The sequence below is a fragment of the Periplaneta americana genome, chromosome 9 (assembly GCF_040183065.1).
Source record: "Periplaneta americana isolate PAMFEO1 chromosome 9, P.americana_PAMFEO1_priV1, whole genome shotgun sequence".
Lineage (NCBI taxonomy): Eukaryota > Metazoa > Arthropoda > Insecta > Blattodea > Blattidae > Periplaneta > Periplaneta americana.
This window is the reverse complement of record NC_091125.1, coordinates 50,837,266-50,861,693: the sequence shown is the minus strand read 5'-3', so window position 1 is coordinate 50,861,693 and position 24,428 is coordinate 50,837,266. Positions and strand designations below refer to the sequence as shown.

At 34.7% G+C, this 24,428-nt stretch overlaps 1 protein-coding gene across 3 annotated transcripts in view; it reads left to right on the top strand.

Annotated features, from left to right (window-relative positions):
* LOC138705914 (uncharacterized) overlaps positions 1-23,701 on the top strand; it is a 59,177-nt gene extending 35,476 nt beyond the window's left edge. For 2 of the 3 annotated variants that reach the window (XM_069834673.1, XM_069834674.1), the window contains one exon: positions 7,418-13,138. In XM_069834673.1, coding sequence (XP_069690774.1) covers positions 7,418-12,598 — 5,181 coding nt within the window. In that variant the 3' untranslated portion in view covers positions 12,599-13,138. Of the gene's footprint in view, positions 1-7,417; positions 13,139-19,647; positions 19,839-20,774 lie in introns of those variants that run through there. The other variant, XR_011333856.1, reaches the window with a different exon arrangement.
* The last annotated feature ends 727 nt before the right edge of the window (positions 23,702-24,428 follow it).

The following is a 24,428-nucleotide window of genomic DNA, read 5'->3' as shown; positions in this document are numbered from 1 at the left end:
GGAAAGTTCGGATTTACACCACACTGCTGCAAGAACCACTGACAGAACCTAACTCGTGCAGGGTAATCTGCTGGTGACAGGGCCTGTACACGTTGCAAATGATAAGGATACAATTGATACTCTTTCAGCAGTCTCCAGACAGTCGTATGAGGAACATTGACTTGCAACGCTACCCTTCGTGTGCTGATAGAAGGAGTCATGTTCACAGCCTCCAGAATCTCCTCCTGTACTTCTGGAGTTGTAGATCTTGGTCGTCCCCTTCCCAAACCAGGAGAGTTAAATTTTCCATACTCGCACAGACGGTAATGGAGACGTACAAATGTCTTCCGATCTGACATTGTCGCTGTGGATACCTCTCCTGGTACAAACGACGAGCCAGCGCAGCATTGCGGTCCGCCTTACCGTACATGAAGTGTATCTCTGCCAGCTCTTGATTTGAATACATGTCGCACAGTCTAACGCCTACACAACACTGAATGTAACCTTCGCCTCGGAATGAACTGTCAGAGTGCCCTCTTAATGTGTCCTTTGACGGCAACGACCTGCGGAAAGAAAAACGTTCCGGTGAATTTCAATGTTGTGAAGGCCATAACTCGGAAATAAAGCATTTCCGGACACATGTTGTAATGAACTATTTTGATTGTCTACATGTGGGAAATACATACCTGAAATTATGCCCCGTATTTTTTAAACACCCTGTATATATATATGAAATGTAGGCCTATACGAAAAAATATACATACAGTATGTATACATGAAATATGTGGTAGTCTATATTTATATATCGCATTTGATTTATCAAGAGTATAAATGTATAGAAAACGAATTTTTTAGTCACGGATTCCAGAAAAGTCAAGAGTATTGCTGAAGAAAGTTATCCTCCATTAGGCTCTATATTAGTGGGTATAATCGTCCGCCATTTTGGTTATTTCGTTGCCATTTGCAGTTATCAGACGAGAAAGATATTTCTTGCTCCGTTAAACATTTATCAGGTCTTAGCTCATAATAAATGACACGGTATAATCATTCGCGCTATAATTTTCTGATTGATAGGTCAATGTCTAAGGAAAGCATAGAAAAAATTCGAAATCAAAATCTGTTTTCAAAAGTGAGAAAAAAATACTAACTTCGAAGTATTTTTTCAGTTGGTTATGTAACGATGTTGTATTTAGCGTGGATGGAATTGGCGGTAGCGAGATGGTATTTGGCGAGTTGAGGCCGATGATTTGCCATAGGTTACATGACATTCGCCTTACGTTTGGGGAAAATCTCTGAAAAACCCAACCAGGTAATCAGCCCAAGTGAGAATCGAACCCACTCCCAAGTGTAGGTCCGGATCGGAAGGCAAACGTCTTCGCCGATTGAGCTACGCCGGTGGTTAACTTCGGAGTAATCTGTTCAAAATAGACATTTACATCTTCAAAAGTTGGCCAGCAGCAAAATTTTTTATTTTTCTATTTACACTGGGAGTTATTATGAGAGAAAATGTTGAGAAAGATTAAAATTACTTATAAAGTTGTCGCTACTCAAAAGCTTTACTGATTTCTAAGTCAGGGCGAGTTAAACAAAAGCCTTCAAGTGACGTCGCAGCTTGAAAAACATGGCGGACACAGCTAAGCGCTGGAAGACAGTATGGACCTGCTTATAATTCTATTCCCTATACTTCACGTTACGCCGTTATGGCATAGCCCTATAGGTTGTCGAAGTCACGAATTACTATTGCATATAGGTTGCCCAAAATCACCTTTTCGCAAAGTTAGGAAGAAGCTTAACAATGACTGGCAGTTTTTATGCTTCTGATTACAAGGCACAGTCATAAGTAACGTAGTCATATAATTATGCTTCAGTGGAGTAGCATGGCTTCCAAAGCAGGGGGAGCCATCAAAATCAAGTTAGTAATAATTATTCTTAAAATGTATTGAAGATAAGGACATAATTTTACATCAATAAAAAAAATCGTTGGTGTATGAATAAGTAAAAGTGATACTTTGTTAATAGCCTTACCTTAGCCTATCGTTTATAATGCACTGTATTATTTTTTTAATGTTTCGTTCAACAGATACTCTTATTTTTAATTATTATAAATAAATATCTATCCATTACAATATCCATCGAAACGCATCAATGAGTTTCCTTATAATTTAATAAGTTACCAGTAAATATATAGTTCCTTACTAGGTTATTTTAATGCAATATAATATCAATAAAACATCAAATTATTGGGGAGACTATAACCAGTAACGTGAACTGCTACCAGGAAGTCAAAGGAAGGATAGCAATGGCCAAGGAAGCTTTTAATAGAAAAGAGAACATCTTCTGCGGACTTCTGGAAAAAGAACTAAGAGACTAATGAAGTGCTTTGTATGGAGTGTGGCACTGTATGGGACAGAAACATGGACTTTACGACGACGTGAAGAGAAGCGAATAGAAGCATTTGGAATGTGGATATGGAGAAGAATGGAATGTGGGGACAGACAGAATAACAAATGAAGCTGTGTTGACAAGACTGAGTGAAGAAAGAATGATGCTGAAACTGATCAGGAGAGGAAAAGGAATTGGTTAGATGATTGACTGAGAAGAAACTGCCTTCTGAAGGATGAACTAGAAGGAATGGTGAACGGGAAAAGAGTTTGGGGCAGAAGAAGATATCAGATGTTAGACAACATTAAAATATATGGATCATATGAGGAGACAAAGAGGGAGGCAGAAAATAGGAAATATTGGAGAAAGCTGGGTTTGCAATGAAAGATGTGCCCTTGTGCAGAACAATATGAATGAATATCAATACATTTGTAATATTTTCATTATTTTATTTTATACAGGGCTGGGCAGTATTTGAAATACGTAATTGAAATAGATTTGTATTTTGTAATTTGCAAGGATTTTAGAAAGTATTGGTATTTTGTATTTAAATACATAAAATTGATGTATTTTGTATTTCAAATACTCGAAATACTTTTTTCTTCTTCTTGTCCTTCAAGTTTTGGATTTGGATTTGAAGAATGAACTTTTGTCTTATTTGCCTACCCATTTCAGATGTGCTAGCCATACACTTAGTTTTCTTGCCACAACTGATTTCCTTAATGCCATAAAGAAATCTCCAACAGCATCAAGGATCCATCACCCAACACTCGCTAAATGTTCAACATTATGGAATGCGTCTAGGGGATCCAAATGCTCAGAAATTGGATCAGATGTCTTGAAATATTCATTAAAGTTTCCTTGCCCAACTCGATGGAATTCTCTTTATGACTCTCTCTCTCAAATACTGCAATTCAAACATGATATAAACAGTATATGTGAAAAACTGGGATTGCCAATCTTCAAAGATATTGGAGTTTCAGTACCTTGAAGAATATTGTTCAGTTCTGAAACCCATTGCCATAGCCCTTGATTTAATGCAAAATGAGAAGACGTGCTATTACGGCCAACTTTTGTCCACATTAATTTCCGTCAAAAACAGATTACATATTTTGTTATCTAGCAATCTACGCCATCTATTCCAAGTAACTCCAATCCTAATAAGTTCGCTTTCATCAAGATTTAAAGCGATGTTTGATTTGAGCCCAGAAGCAAATTGAGCTTTTTGGCAGCTTGCTTCCACCCATCATTGAAGGTGAGATGGCTGCCTGACACTGCCTCATCAAATGATAAGAAGAGATTACAGAATATGTGCGTGAAATCAGCTGAGCAGTTCTCTGCTACACCTTTGATCAGTTCAGACGATGAAAACAATTTTTATGTTTTCAACTCAAGTACAACAGACTTTGAAAAGCAAAAAGAAAAGAACTTGTCTGCTGTGGAGTATGAGCTCATACAATTCTTCAATTGCAAAGGGACAACCCTGTGCACTCCAGAGAATTACCCAACAGTGAAACAAGCTTTTATAAAGTATAATACAAGTTTGTGTTCTTCTGCGCCTGTAGAAAGACTGTTTTGTTTTGCAGGATTTATTCATTCACAAGCAAGGGGATCCTTATCTGATAAACTTCTTGGGAAACTAGTTTTTTTGAAAGGGAGCAGTAATTATTCATATGTAGCATAATTTCATTGCTGACTGGCTAAAGGAAGAATGTTCAGTTACAGTGTTTATATAAAACTTCGAGATAAAAATACTTTTAATGTTAGTATGATATTTTAGATTTTCAGTGCAGTAATATTCTTATTTCTTTAGGCCTATATATTGTATCGAGTATTTGAAATACAAATGTATTTTGAGTATTTGAAATACCAATGTATTTTGGTTAATTTTTTAAAAGTATTTTGTATTTGTATTTCAAATACAATTTTTTTTAAGTATTTTGTATTTGTATTTGAAATACTTGGATGTCAGTATTTTGCCCAGCCCTGATTATATACACATGGCCTATTTTTAAATATACCAATATTTTATTTAAATTGAGAGATATTTTAGTTTTAATTTTCTGTATTAGCATGGAACATTCAAATGGGCATCTATTCGGGAAGAAAATTCGTTACCATTTCTGTCATAAGCTACGCGTGTCGCAGGAGTACGCTGATGCAACCCGCAACATATCATTGCTCCTACGCGGCAGTGGGCTTACGCTAACCATTATCATTATTGGAAAAATGACCAGCCACGTTCCACGCAATTATATGTATTCTACAAATCCCCTGCCTTTCTTATTCATCTCGTGTGTTTGTGACAGTAATTTACTAGTTATAAAGTTGTTTGCAGTTGTCTTAACTTACTGTGAACATTGTGATTATGTAAAGCAGTGTTCCCAAACTGGGGATCGCGACTCCTTAGGAGGGATCATGTAAAGAGCTGAGGGGGTCGCGAAATTATTTACAAAATAAAAAAAAAAAGTCTATTAGCATACACTTACTCTGTGTTCGGAAAAATAAGTAATATTTAACATAAAAATATAAAAAAAGTTTCAGTAGTTAAGCTTATACACTAAAGTTAAAGTTAATTTTATTAATGCGACAAATGTGCTTGTTTCCTTCCTACCCCCTCCAAGAAATTAACTCTCAAAACTGGACTATGTATTAGATACAAACATAGTGATATCCCTTTCAAGTTCAATGAGATTTCTAGTCTGTTTTGATGGCAATCATAGCTGAGAAGCTTATTTTACATAAATATAAGGTTGCAAATGTTATAAAAAATGTGAGAGCTTCTTTTGAAAGTCTACTTTCAACGTTCCATTAGTAAGTATATAGCCTTCATATAAAAATTAATTTTTCCTTTCTTTTTTTTTAATTTCAGCTAGTTGAAAACTGTTTAAAAATGGATTTAGTATCCATCAGTGACTAGTATTGTTTTGAGTGCTTTCCGAAAAAAATACTCAAAGACATCGTTGTTTAGAACTGCACAAACGTAATTGCATGTTCGCAAAAATAAACTCAGTATTTGTCATAAATTTTCCATGAGATTTTTAATGTACTGAAATTCCTTTTGTCAAGTGATGTCCGACAGAAATTAAGTTTCTTGATAAATCCTTTTATTTTATCACTCACTGTTATTATGTTAACATCTTGGCTTTGCAAACAACTACATATTAAAAGTATTTAAATGTTAGAAAATAGTAATGATGTTCATGTAATATTTCGTGTCATTATTGTATTATAGCCTTATCCTTTTATTTTGGTCGTTCTTTGGGTGGTATCCACTAATTTGGGTAAAATAATCTTTATTTTCAATTTTATAGCGATTTACATTTTTGAATGGGGTTAACTATCCTACCAGTTCGGTAATTGAAGTCACATATAGAAGTCTTGCCCAAAAGTCGGTCATGCCTTCAAAATGTTTGGAACAACTGATATAAAGATACTGTATTTCTGGAATGTGACTTAACAAAGACGTTAACATTCGGACTCATTACTGAATAAGATGGCTATAAATAAAGTGAGAAGAAGAAGAAGAAGAAGAAGCTGGAAGCCTTTCGATAGTTGCATACTGTGAGAGGTTCAAAGAGAAGGAAAGCATTATGCTTCTGCATATTTCTGTCTTCCTTTTTCTTCTCTTCAACCCATTGTCAGAAGCAGATAGTCTGAAGCAAAGACGTTGTAGTTATGTCGGAAGCTACCATTTCACATCATCCGCGTGTCCATATTGAAACTGAGACAAAACATTGTATAAACACGAAATAACGAAATATAAGTAAAATCGAATAATAATAATAATAATAATAATAATAATAATAATAATAATAATAATAATAATAATACAATAAAATAATAATTATAATATAATAATAATAATATAATAATAATAATAATAAAAATAATAAATTTATCCATATACATATAAAAATCTTACCTTTAAAAATGAAAAGGGAAGTATGGCTTTCACCACATCCATCGACGCTATGACCATGATATGTTTTATTAATGCGATTGCTAATTTTATTATTACTATCATGTAATTGGCAATAAAGAACAATATTTTACAAAAACTTTTCAGAGGCTCTGTCTCTCCTGTCTCTTCTGATAAGCGACCACTAGTCTTCACGTGAAATATATAACATAAATTTATCTCTAGATAACTTCTTCAAATACATCTAGGTAAGTACGAGTAAATGTGGTTAAGGAAAAGAATGAGTGTGAAGTGGACAGACAGAATAAGAAATGAAGCTGTGTTGGAAAAATTGGGCGAAGAGATAATGATGGTGAAACTTATCAGGAATATAAAAAGGAATTGATTGGGCCAATGGCTGAGAAGAAACTGCCTTCTGAAGGATGCATTGAAAGGAATGGTGAATGGGAGAAGAGTTCGGGGCAGAAGAAGATATCAGATGATAGACGACATTACAATGTGAATCATATACGGAAACTAAGAAGAAGGCAAAAAATAAAAAAGATTGGAGAATGCTGGATTTCCAGTGAAAGACCTGCCCTTGGGCAAAAATTATGAATGAATGAAGACTTTGGGGGCTGCAAACCACGACTATTCTCTTTCGTCAATTTGGCAAAAAGCATAACAATGTTAATATTAATGTTATATGTAGTAAGTACGTTCACTGTCTAAGTGTCCGGTTTCTTAGACATAACAACAACAATAACATGTGTTAATCTTTTTATTTAATCTGGAAGAAAACCGTTCATTTTATTGTAAAACTGCAAAAGGATCAATTAATATTTCTTACTTGTTTATAATGATAAGAGTAAAAATCAGAATTGTATGGATAGCACTTATCGAGTAAAACAGTGTTAACATTTAGGGGAGAATTACTTTTTTCTGTCTTGGAACTAATATGGTATTAGAAATTTTTGTTCCCCCCCCCCCCGCCCAAGCAATAAGCTGTTAAAATTTGCATAGTTATATTACTTCCACCCTGTATACATAAGCTAATATTGAAGGTACATGATTAATTAAGATAAAAAATTAAAAATATCACAGTTACATGTTCTTAAATGTTGATATTTATGTGGTTATTTTCTCTATTATTAGGATCCCAGCATCAGATCAACTTACAACAAAGTGCCAGGGTTTGCAACGACATCTGGTATAATGTATGAAGTGAAGATGTGTTGTATCATCTTCGTCCGTGCTTTTCGTCTCACAGAGGAGTTTTATATTGCCACAAACATGACTGAAGCAGGTGCATTCGATGACATCGTCCTAATTTACAAATGCTCACACTGTAGGATTTGGAAGAAATGCTTCATCCAGATGAAGCACAAAACGAGTAAGAAGGACATCGGATTCCAAAACCTTGTAGCCCTAAGTGGAAATTTCAGTCTGCCTAAGTATTGTAAATCCTACAGTCAAGTAAAACATGTACCGGTATTTCAGATCTGTTGTGATAACAATTCTAAATTCGAGGCAGACTTTTCAGAATCTGAGTTCATTATTTTCACAAATTCACTACTAAATTTACAAAAAAAGCAAGAATCTGAATGTAACACTCACACTCTTCTCAATACTAACAGTGATTCCAGTTCAGTGGTTACATTCGGGGACATCTTTAGTCAAGATTGCAGTCCTGCTTATGATCACCAGTTGTGTGTAGAGGTAAGCAATTACTTTGAAGACTTGGTCAAATGTAAGAAACATTTAGACTATTTAAAGTCAGAAAAGCAAACACGCAGGCAAATACTGGAACATATCAAAGAATTTAGAACAGAAGTCAACAAATACCTGTTCGATAAGCTGGATAGAGCTGTGGTTCGCAACGAAATTGATAACTTTCATAAAGACTTACAAGGTTTGGAAGATTACAAGGAATTCTTGCAGAATTTGTCTCTATTTGTAGGACAAGCCAATGAAAAAGAGCTGGATGAGATTCTGCATGGAGAAATAAAAAATCTCTTACATACATCTGTGACAGACACAAAAGCAATTTGTATGGAGATGTTGCAGCACATAGAACGTTGGAGAGATCGGGAAACTTACTTTCTAACTAAAACTGCCACATTCTGGCAGGAGATGATTGCAGGAAGACGGAACCAACTGAGCAAAAGCAAACGAAATGAGATGGAGGCTTTGGGAGTGAGATTTGACAAAGACCATTTGCTGTCACTTCCAGCAACTGGAGTGGTGAACATCGTGACACATTCGACATTGCTCAGCTGTGTCAGAGTGTGCCAGAGTTTGGAGGATCATTACATTGTGATTGGACAAGAGTCACTTCTACAGCGACGGCAAGAGGTGCTGGCTCTGTGGCCCAGTGACTGTTGTAGAACTTTAGTAGTGGACTGGGAGTTTGGCCAAAACAATATAGTTGATCTGTGGACTCAGAACACAGAACACAGACTCATCATAGTATCTGAATCGACTTTAAATATAGGACACACACTTAGAGACAGATTTGACTTTAGTCAGTTAGATGAATCATCTCAACACAACATTGGAAAAACTGAAATCATATTTCAAGGTTTTCCAGTGTCCTTCAATTCCCTAATTTTAAAGGATATGCATAAACGTGTTAATGAGAGCTTACTATCGGAACTTCTCAGTAATAAGAAAGTAGAAATAGGAAACGACATTACTCATTCTTTGAATCATTTCATTCCTAGATCTATGAAACATCACATTTATATAAGAAAGGAAATTCTGAGCGGTGTTGGAACTTCTGCTTTGTTTGCTTTGAGTGGTGTTCGCAAAGATCTTCCATTATTGTATGACGTACATAACCTTTACATACTCAATTACCATTCATCAAATGCATATGAATTCATACCCTTTGACCAAATGAGAGCAGGACCAGAATGCTCAGAGTCCAATATACGGAGGGAATTGAATTCAAATACTTGCGAATTTGTTGTAATCAGAAATTCATCTGATTTTGATTTCTTATGTGAAAAGCGTGAAAATATTCATTGGCTGGAAATAGAGGAAAACACTAAACTAAAATGGAAAGCATCAAAAGGGGACATCACTCTGTTACAAAAGTTTGTAGACGACAGTGATGATGTTTTCTACAATTATGAACAACTGACAGGTATTTCTGAGAGAATTATTCTTCTTATAGCAGAGCCAGGGATGGGAAAGACAACACTCATGAAGAATCTGGCTTCTAGTATAAAGAAATCCAACTCGTCCCAATGGGTGCTTCCAATTGCTTTAAATGACCACACTAAATTGTTGAACAGAATGGAGAGACATTCCCATATGATGAATGTGAAAGAAATACTAAAAGAAGTTGCATGTGCAAATAAATCTAAACTAGAAAGTTTGCTATTTAGTGAGGTATTGAGAGACATGCAAGACATTGTGGTGATGTTCGATGCAGTAGACGAAATCAGTCCTGACTATACAGATCTAGTGTATTCACTAGTGAAAGCAATGATTAACAAAGGAGTGTCGCAAATATGGCTAACTTCTCGACCTGTAATGAAGATACATCTTGAAAATGAATTACATGTGTTATCATACACATTAGAGCCTTTCTCTACGAGTGACCAAATATCTTTTCTGGTGAACTACTGGTGTACACATAATGAACAACTAGACAAAGAGGTTGCGACAGAATTTGCAAATAACCTGATTCAAATTACCACAGAAGATATTCTAGACAATAAAGAGGAGTTCATGGCAGTACCTCTGCACACCAGGCTCATGGCAGAAAGTTTCAACAGTCATTTAAAGGTATATAAGGAAACTGGTTCTCTGAATCTTCCAGAAAAATTGAATGTAATTGAGTTATTCCATTTTTTTGTAAAGCAAAAGTTTTCCATTCTCTTTGAGGAAAAGAGACAAATAGACACGACCAAGCCAAGTAACAAACAAGACTTTGAAAAACAATACAAAGAATTTGAAGAAGTTCATATGGTATGTTCCTTAATAGTAATCTTCACTGAAAGTGAATGTAGATTACTGAAACCAGACAGCATCATAACTCAAGCAAGAAGTAATTGTATCAAAATTGAAGAAGGGTTTGAACAAACAGGAATTATAGACATGATTAAAAATGGAATACCACATTTCATTCATCGATCTTTTGCAGATCACTTTTGTGTACAATGGATTATAAAAAACTATGATGAGAATAAGGATTTTTTGAAGAAGAATCTCCATAGACAGGAACTGAAAATCGTGTGGAAAATGCTGAATTACATTGTATCTGAAGGCCATAATTTACATATTGCTGTCCTCAACAATGATATGCAAAAAATGAAAACACTTTTAGATGATGGAATTGAAGTGGATCAAACAGATGCATGGGGTCGATCAGCTTTACATCTTGCTGCAGCTTGTAACTACCGGAATGCAATAGAATTATTATTGAAATATGATGCAGATATGACGATAAGGGATTCTTTAGGCTGTGACCCCCTGGACTATTGTGAGAGGACCACATCTTGGGCTTCCTTAGACCTCTTGCTTTCAGCATCCAAAGGGCAAAGAGATGATCAATTACCATTCCTGAAGGAAAATATTAACAATGCAGCATTTGGGATTCAGGCATTGCGGGAAAGTACTGAATATGGCCATGTTTATCTTGCAGAGTTTCTGCTAAACAATGGCTTAGATTTGGAGACAATACTGAATGAAGAAAATCAACAGGTATTACATATTGCTTCTCGAAACAATCAGGAAAAGATAATAAATCTTGTACTAGAAAGCAGTACTGTTACAACTAAACACAACTACAAAAGAAGAAATGAAGAACAAATAGACAAAATTGTGAACACTAAAGATAAAAGTGGTTGGACCCCTTTATTATATGCAAGTCATCAGGGTAACTTAGATATTGTTCAGACTTTAATAAAACATAAAGCAGATAAATCATTTAGAAATGAAAGTGGAGAATGTGCACTTTATTTAGCAGCACGTGAGAGTCATCTGCCTGTTGTTAAATATCTTGTGGAACATGGAGCAGATATTCAGTTAGGCGATAATAATGAATACACCCCATTGCACAAAGCAATCGCCGGAGGTCATTTGTCAGTAGTTGATTTTCTTGTGCAAAATGGAGCAAGAATTAACTTAGGTAGTTACTGTGGAGAGACTCCTATATATGTAGCAGCTCTAAATGGTCATTTGCCTATTGTTAAATATCTTGCAGAAAATGGAGCAGATATCAACAAGTGTACCACCTATGACCATACTCCATTACATATGGCAGCATGGTTTGGTCATCCCTCTGTAGTTGAATTTCTTGTTCAGAACGGAGCAAATATTGAAACACAAAATAAAGGTGGGCAAACTGCTTTATGTTATGCAATAGATGAGGGTCTTGTGACCATTGTTGATTACCTTCTACAAAATGGAGCAAACATACACTTTCGTGATTGGAATCGCCAGACTTCATTGCATAAAGCAGCATATCATGGTCATTTACATGTTGCTAAATGTCTACTTCAGCATGGTGCAAATGTTAATGAAGTTGACGTTTCAGGTCAAACCCCATTGCATCTTGCAGCGAAACAGGGATATCTGGATATTGTTGACTATTTACTGACTTATAAAGTGGAAGATAATGATGCTAACAATTCTGGGTGCACTGCCCGTAACGTCTCTGCTCAACAGACAGTAGATATTGACATATGTGATAAACTTAGTCACACTTCATTGCATAAAGCAGCATATTATGGTCATTTACCTGTTGTTAAATGTCTACTTCAACATGGTGCAAATGTTAATGCAGTTGACATTTTGGGTCAAACTCCGTTGCATCTTGCTGCAAAACAAGGACATTTTGATATTGTTAAATATTTATTTACTCAAAATGTACAAGCTGAAATTGGTGATAACTGTGGTTATACTGCTCTCCATTTAGCAGCATATGAGGGCCATTTGTCTGTTGTCGAATGTCTTGCACAAAATGAAGCACTAATTAATTTAGGAGAGGATCTAGGATATTCTCCATTACATTTCGCTGCAGAAGAGGGAGATGTAAACATTGTCAAGTGCTTGTTACGTAACAAAGCTGATGTTAACTTACAAAACAATGACGGAATTACCGCACTCCATTTGGCAGCTGAAGAGGGACATGTGTTTGTTGTTCAGTGTTTACTAGATAATGAAGCCCTAGTTAACATACCTGATAAGACAGGAAATATTCCATTACGTATAGCAGTAGAGGAAAGACATTGGAGTGTTGTTAACTGCTTGCTGAGACGAGGATCGTATTTCAGAATGGGAACTATTAAGATTTCTCTACGTCTAAGGAGACGTAACTGTTAACTTGTATAATATTGTGTTGTGCACAACCAACAGGACATTGTATTTTGCACTTACGGATATGTACAGTAGTGGCAAAAAAATCAGACCGACGGATAATCAAAGTCCCTGAAATGAGCCACTGCGCATGCCACGCCCGCATTCACAAGCAGAGAGTAATCTATTGAAATTGTTATAGTTTCGACTGCTGACGTAGCCCATTTCGAAAGCCATTAGAAAATAAGCTGGTAAAATTCATGTTCTGGGAATAATAAGTCAATTAAGTAGTAAAATATCGCTGCAATCGAAAAGTATTGGGAATAAATTTGAATAAGGAACAAAAAAAAGTTTTCTTCCCAGGCAGGATTCGAATCACGAAAGTCTTAGTTACCAGTCTATCGTGCTGCCACTGTGAACAAGGGTCTGAAATCAGTTATAAGGGTCAGTCCGGTTTTATTTGCCACTACTGTACATATTGTGTAACAAATTGAATTTATTCTTGAAAAAAAAAAAATGTAACAGTTATATAAGTATGGTTGATATTAAATATTTTAAACTCTGTAATTTTCTTAATATGCATATTTATTGCTCATAAACATAATTTTATGAATTTTAATAAGAAATTCCTCACATCTTAAATGGAAGAATCGTTCCTTTTAAGTATTACTGGAAGTACTGGAATATCGTAAATTATTCTAAAGTGTTGTTTAAAATATACTATATATTGCTCTTTGGTTTTATCAGACATTTGTGTACATTTTTAACAATAGTTCATGAGAAGACCAGCCTGTTTTTCAGGTGCATCATAAGGTGATTACATGAATCAACAGCCCTGTACTTTCTACATAATAATGTAAAGACCCTAATTAACATTTTCAACTACATGAATTACTGAACATATTGCTACAAGTAGCTGATATGACTTATTTTCATCTCATATCCCCTTTCAAAAAAAATTTAATTAAAAAATCGTTAAGACAGATTTCGAGTTTGTCATTTTTACATCTTTGACTAAAAAACTATCAACATTATTTTGCTAACATTATTACATTTCATGTCCATCATTCCCAAATGATTTGACTCAGTGCCGGATTAACACCAGTAACAATATTGGAGTGTATATATAGTTTTCTTATCCTTGTCTATATAACAAGGCATTTTCTTTGAATCCTTCTCATGCCAATTGTAATTCTCAAACATTTGTTTTCAAACATAAATAAGTTATAAGACTGACGTCCTATATATGGGACATCGGACGTTTTATTTTTTTAACATTGTTGTATAAGATTTTCATAATCGGCAATCATGATACCATAATCCTTATGTGTTATAAATTGCCTCCAATTTTTTTTCTTATGTTCAGTGTGTCATAGTCATTGTTATTAACATATTTGTATGAGTCATGGCTGTGGAGCAGAACATGTTGTTCTCGAAGTCAGTATATATCGCATGCTATAGATATAATGCTTTTGATATTGATAGGGCATACTCGTGTGATGTACTTCGTATATAATAATTCATAATTAGATTAAATTTTTTATTTAGTGTTATACCATATCATGGTAAAGTTAGGCGTACTACATGTAGTACGTCAGTCATAAGAGGGGACATTTCGTGAGACTGATGGTACTCATGTTATGATAGGGGGTTTTCACTAACTGAAGCCTACAAATGATTCAGGACGACCAAGTTGCTATATCTAAGTGCAATAACATTTCCATCACCATTTTATCACCAAAAAATGCGTGTGGTAACGTAACTAATGAGGATTCTGGTGATGAAAATAACCCTACAATTGACAATATGCCTGGTAGTCAGTTGCGAGCTGAGACGGAAGTAACCCTCAACACACAAGGAGAGGGAATGAATGATTATGATGACGAAAGTCATAATGGTGATGATGAACATAGTAAAGGCGATGGTGAGAATGGCAGTAGAAATACTAGTGATTCAGCAACCGATATACAGATGAAGAGAAAGAATAATAAATTTCAATTGGGAAGAAGTTGACATACAGCAGGGAAATACCATATTTTTCAATTTCCGTGCACACAGTTTCAAGATACTCTAGAAATTTGAAGAAGAAAATATCAGTGTAATAGCCCAATATCATATATTAGTACAACAAAAATATGGGTGGACCAAAACATCAATCTGTACAAAACATCTATTAGAAGCAAGAAATGGTACTTCAGTCTGCATTGGCGTAGCAGAACAAAATACATGGCAGCTATACAAGGTAAACTCCAACGAAAAACTCGATCATCTTGCATTTCGCAAATGTCTTGTCTTATCTGTTCTCGAATCCACTGCTCGACATGTATAGTCAAGCGGTAGACCAGTGGTCGTCAACTCACTGTACTCTCGGGCTATCGTCTCTTACCCTCAGGTGCATTTGTGGCTGCTGGCAGGTATGCTCTCTACCTAATCCTGCTGCACTTACCCTTTACCCATTTCAGCGAGTGTGGTATCTCAAGAAAAACAAACTCGATGCAGACAACAATAATATGTATGAAGTGTGATGTTGGTGTACATGTAAAATGTTTTATCACGTATCACACACCATAAACATTCTCGAAAAATACAATAATCTTATTGTGTGTGAGTGATATTATAATTTTGTGTTAATTTGATGTATTGTTAAGCTAAACAATTTATATATATTAGTGCTAAAACGACTTATGTCATATAATGTTTTTGCATGGGGATATGACTGACGTTCTATATATAGGACACTGAAAATCTCGGATACTATCAACATAAAAAAAATTAAAAACAGCTTTATTATGTTATATCAATTACAATTAAATAATTCATACAAAAAAGTCGTATTTTTTTTAACAAAAAATAATTCAGTCTTATCTGGGTTAATATAATTCAATGTTGCAAAATTTGTTAATACACCCTTCTGGTATAATGTTCTCAATATTATTGGCTGTAGTTGTGTTGAGTCCTTATGATGTAGTGTGCAGATGCGTTCTCTTTGGTTTACAGACTACAAGGTGACGAACATACAAGTTAGACTCTGAGGTTTAATCTGTATATCCAAAATGAAATGAGTTTTAACAAGCATTAAATAAGTCATTTTCAGAGCACTATTCCTAGTTGGTTGTTGTGTGAACCATACACGGTCATAATCACAACAATCACATAAATTTGTGGTTGGTCATTAGTTTTTGTTGATATCGCTATTTAGTTTTTGTAATGTATACATTATTGATGTTGTCTTGGTTTGCTGTTTGGAAAAATTATAGGCCTACTTTTTTATTTCCTGAAGTTCACTTCACATGTCTATGTTGAAAAACCGTCGACTAGTGTCATCTAACATTTGTTACTAAACTACAGTGCTAAAGTTCAATCTGGTTTGCAGTTTGTCAGTGTTTCTGCTTTCTCAGAATGTCAGGAAGCTTATCAAAAGGTAACTAGCGTATTTGTATTCCTTTGTTAGTTGCAGTCGTTTATACCAGAAAAGGCATTAAAGAGATAATGAAATCTTATTAAATCATATCCGGAAGTTCTGGAATAAAGTCTCGGTGAATAATTTCTACACTTCACTGAGCTATTGAAAACTGATCTTGCTTCTCATTTTGGTGCCAGACAAGAGCTCGTAGAGTTACAATTGTACCATTTCATTAACTGACAATTCTTTGGAGTTTGGTTTTTCAAATCTAGAAGATGATTTATGCATCTATTTGTCATTCATGGTTATAACTGCAGTGGAGAACTCTAATTTTCAAAACTGAAAAGGATTAAAAGTAAACGAAGAAGTACCATGGGCCAAAACAGACTGAACAATCTTACTCTGAGCACTGAACATGAACTTCTGCGTTAAATAGACATTTGTAGGACCATCGAAAGTGTTTTTTATCCTAAATCTACAAAAATTAACTTTTAAATTGTATATCTTGATTACACAACTTATAACACTATAACACTTAGGAATATAATTTATGGTGATCACTTTCATGTGTTAATAAGGAACTAAGTTTATAAATAACTAGTCAATAGGTAATCACTTTCACGTGTTAACAGTGAACTAAGTTTATCAATAACTAGTCAACCTAGGTGATCAATAACTAGTCATCTAGGTGATCACTTTCACGAGTTAATAGTAAACCAAGTTCATACATAACTAGTCAACTAGGTGATCACGTTCACTTGTTAATAGTGAACTAAGTTTATAAATATCACTGGTCAACATTATTTTTGTCTCACGAGTACCAATAGTTGTACTTAATGCAGTTTTTTTAACGTGTTTTCAAATATATATTCGAAATTTTTCCATCATGTACAGTTTTTTTATTTCAACTTCAATTTTGTAAAATAAATGTTTTTCGTCAATTTGTCCATTGTCAAACAAAAGCTCGTAGAGCATTATAAATATGATGGAACCAATGGTACCGTCGCTACTGTTGTGCAGGTTCAGAGATACAGAGACATGTACAGACCATCGCCTGCTGAATAAGCATCCACAGACATGTACAGACATGCACAAACATTAACTAGGGTAGCATCAGAACAATGCCAATTGTGAGATAGCAGTGAACCAGTAAACACGTCATTGTGAGTGCTTTGTGTGTCTGAATTATTGTGCATTACATACTTACAAATTTATTTCTTTTAATTAGTCGTTAGTTACAAATTGCCTAGAGTATGTTTAAATCATCCTAACAACTTTTGTTATATATGTGGTAAAGTGACACTCAAGTCCCAAAGGCGAAACCTTACTCCATTAGTGAAAAAGTGTTATGAACTTTATTTTGGGTGTAAAGTGGGGGTCCAAGGGTCTGGGTCCTTGTTATTTATCGTGTTCTAGGCTTCTCACAACATGGAAGAATGGCACATGTCACATGTCATTTGCTATTCCTATGATTTGGAGGGAACCCAAAGATCACTCCTCTGACTGTTATTTCTGCTTAACAAACATTAAAGGGATTACATCACAATCAAAACATACAGTGGTGTACCCTAACTTGCAATCTGCAATGAGACCAATTCCACACTGCGAAGAATTGCCCATACCAAAGCCTCCAGAACATGTGACATAGACAGAGTTGCCAGATTTTATATCTACCAAGGAGGGACATTCTTTTTCTATCATAATATATGGTATTATGGTACAGTACTTACATTTTGTCTTAAAGTAAGAATGATACGAATATAGGCAGAGTTGACATTTTCATGTCTACAAAAAAAAAAAAAAAAAAAAGAATAAAAATATCCCTTTATGTTCAGTAGAAGAAACTAATATGAATCTCAAAATTGAAGTTTTAATAAAAAAATATTAGATACATGTTTCCAAGTACAAAACAATACTTATCTGGCTGTAAGTTACATCACGTTTCTCTGGCATCTTTCTGAAGGGCTCGTGGCAATAATATGTTATGCCAAATCATTAACTTAATGACTTAGGTAGGACTACTTCTGTCTCAGAGATTTCCCCAGTTGTTTTTATTAATTGTAAAGCACGAATTAAAAAAAAACATATAGCACCAGATGTGACAAAATATTTAAATATCAATGTTTATTAATTGATAACAATAATATAAAATTTACTGATCCTGATTCATTTTGTGCCTTGGCATATTACTGCTCCAAATCAATAATTTAACATACCGTACAGTATATATTTTCAGAACTTCCTACATATTAATTTCTGGGCTTTAGCATTTTCAACAAGCTTTTTTCCATTCTCTTTGCCATGCATTTGTGATGAACGTCTCTTTTTAAATTTTTAAAAATATCATATTCACCACTGAATTAGCTGTTACAAAACTTACACTTGCCAAAATATTCTTTTTTTTTTTTTTCAATATGAAACCTACATTGTTACGAAAATTAATTTAAATTTTTTGTAATTATTTAGTCCTAGGTCAAAATAGTTACTAGATAACGATAATATTATACAAATGATGTTAATTTCCTAAAGGAGGAACTTTTTGCGTCCCGGCTCGAATCGAAGCGGGACTTGGGACTTTTATATGAAAATCAGGGCATGTCCCGCCAAATCGGGACATCTGGCAACCCTGGACATAGATGCAGAGAGCTCAGATTCTGATGGAAGTAAAGAAGAAAAAGAAACAGAGTTTGGTGATACAACTTTTGAACAAAGCTGTTCATCTGAGCCTCATTTACTGCCCGAAGAAGATCTTAACAATCTCATACAAGATTTAAAGTTATCCAAAGCACACTCTGAAATGCTTGCTTCCCGGCTAAAAAGATGGAAGTTTCTTCAAAAGAATACAAAGATATGTATGTATCGTAATCATAATTCTCAATTTAAAGACTATTTTTCTAAAGAAAATGGCTTAGTGTTTTGTAATGACATTTCTTCTCTAATAGAGTCATTTAGTATTGAACATAACCCAACAGAATGGCACTTGTTCATTGATTCCTCTAAAGTTAGTTTAAAAGCTGTACTTCTGCATAATGGTAATAAATTTCCATCAGTACCTGTGGCTCACACTGTTGGTATGAAAGAAACGTATGAAAGCTTTAAATTTATATTGGAAAAGCTTCAATATGCAGTGTATGAATGGAATATTTGTGGTTATTTGAAGATAATTACACTTATTCTTGGTCTGCAGCTTGGTTACACAAAGTACTGTTGTTTTTTGTGTCACTGGGACAGAAAAAGCCATTACATGAGAAAATAATGACCTAAACGCCAATCATTCATTCCTGGACAGAAAAATGTGAAAAATGACCCATTGTGTAATCCTAAAAATGTATATCTGCCTCTGTTACATATCAAATTAGAATTAATGAAGAATTTCGTCAAAGCCATGGACTTCATGTCCTTAAAACAGAAGTTTCCTAAAATTAGTGAAGCAAAAATTAAAGAAGGAATATTTGTGGGTCCACAAATATGATAACTAATGCATGATAAAAAGTTTGAAGAACTATTGAATCCACTGGAGAAAACAGCTTGGCAAACATTAAAAAAAGTTACAGTTTTTTGGGAAATCGAAAGGCAGAAAATCACAGTGATATTGTCAATGATCTTATAACATCTTATAAATATTTGGGTTGTAATATGTCCTTACAAGTACACTTCCTGCACTCGCACCTAGATTTCATCCTGGAAAATCTTGGCACAGTAAGAGATGAGCATGGGAAACACTTTCATCAGGAGATTTCAGCTATGGAAAAGAGGTATCAAGGCATATGGAATCCTAATATGCTGGCCGATTATTGTTGGACCATCAAGAGGGATGCTCCATAGACGAAATATATCAGAAAATCGTCATTTCTTACTTTCTAGGTGAGTCAGAATGTTTGAATATTGTGTAGTTAAGAATGTAGACAATATTAACGTGTTTGAAATTATAAATGCCTTTCTCTCGGAAACCTTACGTGATGGGGAAAAACCGATACCATATTTGAATTCAGGAGAAAAATACTATAAATATTGCATATTTTTCTTTCCGAGACAAAAAAAAATATATGCGTATATTTTTTCTTCCATTGAATTAATCAACTAGGTGATCACTTTCACGTGTTAATAGTGAACTAAATTTATAAATAAGTAGTCAACTAGGTATTTATGAACTTAGTTCACTATTGCTAAATTGAAATAAAATTGTAGTTTTTGTTACTTTTGACATTGGGCACTGATACTTATAAGTATTAACAACTGCGATTCTATAGGATTTAATCTGGGGAGTAGGAGGGAATTTTTTTTATTTGACTTAAGTTTTCATGTATGATTCTCTTACAATAATGCGACATTTCTATTAGATAATACATTTGAATATGAACCAAAAAAACGCACTTTCACTACTTTATTCATTACATGCAGGTACTTTTCCTTTTTTTTTTTTTCAAAATTGTGTCATGCTAAAACCTACATTTAACTGGCTGAATAGCAAATGAAAATGTTGAATTACTTTACTGCCCAAGCAAATAACATACCGTAAACTGGGGTTACTTTGAACACAGAGGAAACTTGGAACATTTTTTTCAGAATATCATATTTAGGTTTCTAGATGCTACACTTGTTCGATGGAGGTAAATTTGGTATGAGAATGATTTTTATTATAATTTACCTCCATCTATAACAAGTGCAGCATGTAGAAACCTAAATATGATTTTCTGAAAAAATGTTCAAAGTTTCCTCTGTGTTCAAAGTAACCCCACTTTATGGTATCTTAATATTTACGTGTACTTTTATAAAATTTGAGGTTCCTTTATTCTACAGGACCCGCACTACCTTAATCCAGCGCTGATTTGACTCATAGTGATGAATATGAACAAAAGTCTTCTAACAGTTTAGGGGCCATTGCTATACACAGACGGACACACAGGCAGTATGCCAAAAAACACTTTCAGGTATATATTTTTACAGGATCACAATTCTTTCTTATAGACCTACAATAAAAAGAAAGCAAAAACGTAACTCTAAAATGTGTTATTTTCAAAGCATATCAATGACATCATACCAGAAGGAAGTATCAACAAATTTTACATTATTGAAATATTTTAATGGAATCTTTCAGGTCTACGTTTGAAAACAATTGTTTGAGAATTACAATGGGCATGAGAAGGAATCAAAGAATGCACTTTGTTACATACAATGATAAGAAAAATCATTCCATATTTCAATGGCTCTAATGTAAACTTGTAGTTCTGTTGATACGGCTTTCTGGCATGATGCCCTCTATATATTTTTAAAACAAACAACAGCAGTGAAAATAACGAAATATGAAATCGTATCTCGTAGTATTACCTCCATAAGAAACACCTCAGTATACACTGAAATGCAGAGTGTGAGTATTAGTACCTACTACTACAGGATCATATGGTAATGCACCCCTTCACCACAAATCTTATCATGCTAAATAAATATTTTAACAAGTTAATTTTTTTAGATTAACACCTAGAGAACCACTGCAGCATGCAAAAAAGAAAAAGAAAATTGGGAACAACTTGTTTAAAATTCAAAAGTCATTCCTGATGTCTTCAACTGGTCATGACTACTTGAAAAAAAATATAACCTACAGTTCTAATGTCACCAAGATACATTTTATCCCAAAATGGTGAAGATAAGGAATGAGTCTCATCTGATGTATGTGAAGTCTTAGCACAGCAGTCTCGTACTATTGCAAAATATTGGAAAGTGAGACTACTAATGACTTTAAAGTTCAATGCAGCACACTGAACAACAACAATAATTTATTGTTATTAATATTTACGTTAAAATAATTTAGTTTAACGTGTTGTTAAACAGAATTTTTGTCAAATCTAGTACTAAAGTCGTATAACAAGCTATTCGATGTTAACATCAGTTGATGGAATGTGGAACATATTCATACATTATTAATTTGACACGTGGTATTTTCTTCTTTTCTATGAGGCTTTAACTCTGGAGTTACTCCAGAGAATATAATTTATGTGTATTATATAGGTGATTCATGACCATCATGCAATATTCTAGGAACTGATTTCTGATATAATTGTGACGAAAAAAAAGTTCATATGAACGTACACAAAGTTCATATGAACATACACAGTTCAACAATTAAATAATGAGAATGATTTTATTGTAAGAAAACAGAAATGTCATCAACAATACATTGCATGTCAACGAAATATCCAACCTTCATATACAATCTGGCAAAACTGTATCATTTTACGCTAAGCATGACGGGCACTAGTTGACTCTTTTTTGTCGGTAGCAGGAAACTGTTGTCATGTTAGCGTTACAGAGCGAATTTTAAATTCTGTGCTCGGAAAAGGTGCGACTGAGACTGTGATTGATGCCACAAGTGTATGAGGATAATTGTTTATCTCGTCAGGTTGTATGAGCGATTTAAAAGTGGTGTGGAAACAACAGAAGATGAAGCAAGGTCTGGGCATCCAATTTCAGTAAGTAACGAGGATCTCATTGCAAAAGTGAGAGAATGGGTTAAAAACATCATTGTGTGACTGTGGGAATGTTGGCAGATTAATTTGATGTAAGCCACGAAACGATTTGTCATGTTCGGCCTGAGTACTCAACACCAGGCAGTTGGTTCCTGCTTCATGACAATGCACCAGTTCACCAGACAGAAGTTGTACAGAATTTTTTGGCCTGAAAACAAGTGTGTGTGCTCCATCACCCACTTTATTCACTAGATTTGTCCCCCTGCGACTATTTTCTTTTTTTCAAAACTGAAGTTACCGAGGAAAGGGAGACTCTTTGACGCTGTTGAAGACATTCAGAGGACTGTGACATCGACTCTTCAAGACATACCAAAAAGAAATTTGCAGGGGTCGTTTCAGTCGTTGCTCGATGGCGTCACTCATTGTATTGATTCAGAAGGACTGTACTTTGAATAAAATAATGTATTAAATGTATTATTCAATTGTCTTGCTTCTATTTTGTGCAATAAAATCAGTCTCATTAACTGTCGGACTGTATATGTCTCATTTTAAAATTGACTAAGTTTCAGCCTCCTGAAAGTTGAACATGAACATGGCAGTTATGAATATCTAGCAAAGTGGTACAGGATATATAATAAATACATTAAAATACATTCATATTATTAATCGCAAGAAAAATTTGTATTAAAGGTGGCTTTTAAAGTCCCATCTTCTACAGCAAAACACATAGTCACTCAAGAATGAACTGCATGCATCAATGTGGTATGTTTAAATGTTATGTTTTATTTAATGACGCTCGCAACTGCCGAGGTTATATCAGCGTCGCCGGTGTGCTGAAATTTTTGTCCTGCAGGAGTTCCTTTAACATGCCAGTAAATCTACTGACATGAGCCTGTCACATTTTTAAGCACACTTAAATGTCATCGACCTGGCCCGGGATCGATCAATGTGGTATGTATACTAGTAATGAACAAACAAAATTGTCAATAAAGGACCGAATTCGCAGTTCGTTGTGAACTTTATGGAATAGTCTGTCCATTGTTTCAAGCAGCATGAGTTATTTATACTAAGTATAATTCTAAATGCTCGAGCGCAGATCACAAGAATCTGTGTTACGAAACCAAAAACCATGATTATTTCCAAAACTATTCAAAATCGGAAGAATATACTATATTAACTTTTTTTCTTCACAATTATATTAGGAATTAGCTCCTGGAATCCAGCACGAACTTCGCGAATTACCGCGCGCTCGCGCGCACACACACACACATTGTTGTTTAGTCAACAGTTTGCAGACAGGTCAGAAACTCAAAAGTGACACCAATATGGCGTCATTCATGAAGCAACTAAGCCAGGAAATAATGGGGTAGGGTGGCCAGTTTCTTTCCTCCTTCATTGCATACATCGATGACTACAGTAGTAATTTTCTCACATGTATGAAGGTGTGCGGGATGTGTGTGTATGCACGTGCGTGCGTGCGTGTCTATTTAATGCAACAGCTTTCTGTTAAAAAGCCCATAATAATATTAAATTCATTCTTTTCCTAGGCAAAAACCTACTATAAATTACTGATCACCTTAGAGAGTACTTCAATGATCTCTTTTCATGACTCAGAACCACATACTGTATGAGGAGAAGCATTTCCCCGCACAGCACACTAAACTCCTTCATATCTCACAAAATGATTCTGAATCAGTCAATCAGAGTCGGAAGCGATATGCTGAGAGAGGTTTCAGTACTATTTGTGTCCGAGCCATAGAGACTGTTTTAAAATTCTCACACTGTGTTTTGTTGGTCTCTTCCCTTAAATCTTGGTACCAACCCTCATACTGTTCTTGAATCCACTGACAGGCTAACCCCTAGACCTTGAGTGCAAAGCAAGTCCTGTGCTCTATTTCTCCAGTCTGTCCATGAAAATAAAATTCAAGGCTATAAGATTACATTTCTTCAAGACTCTTTACGGCAGTTGATTACTGCCAGACTTTTGTCC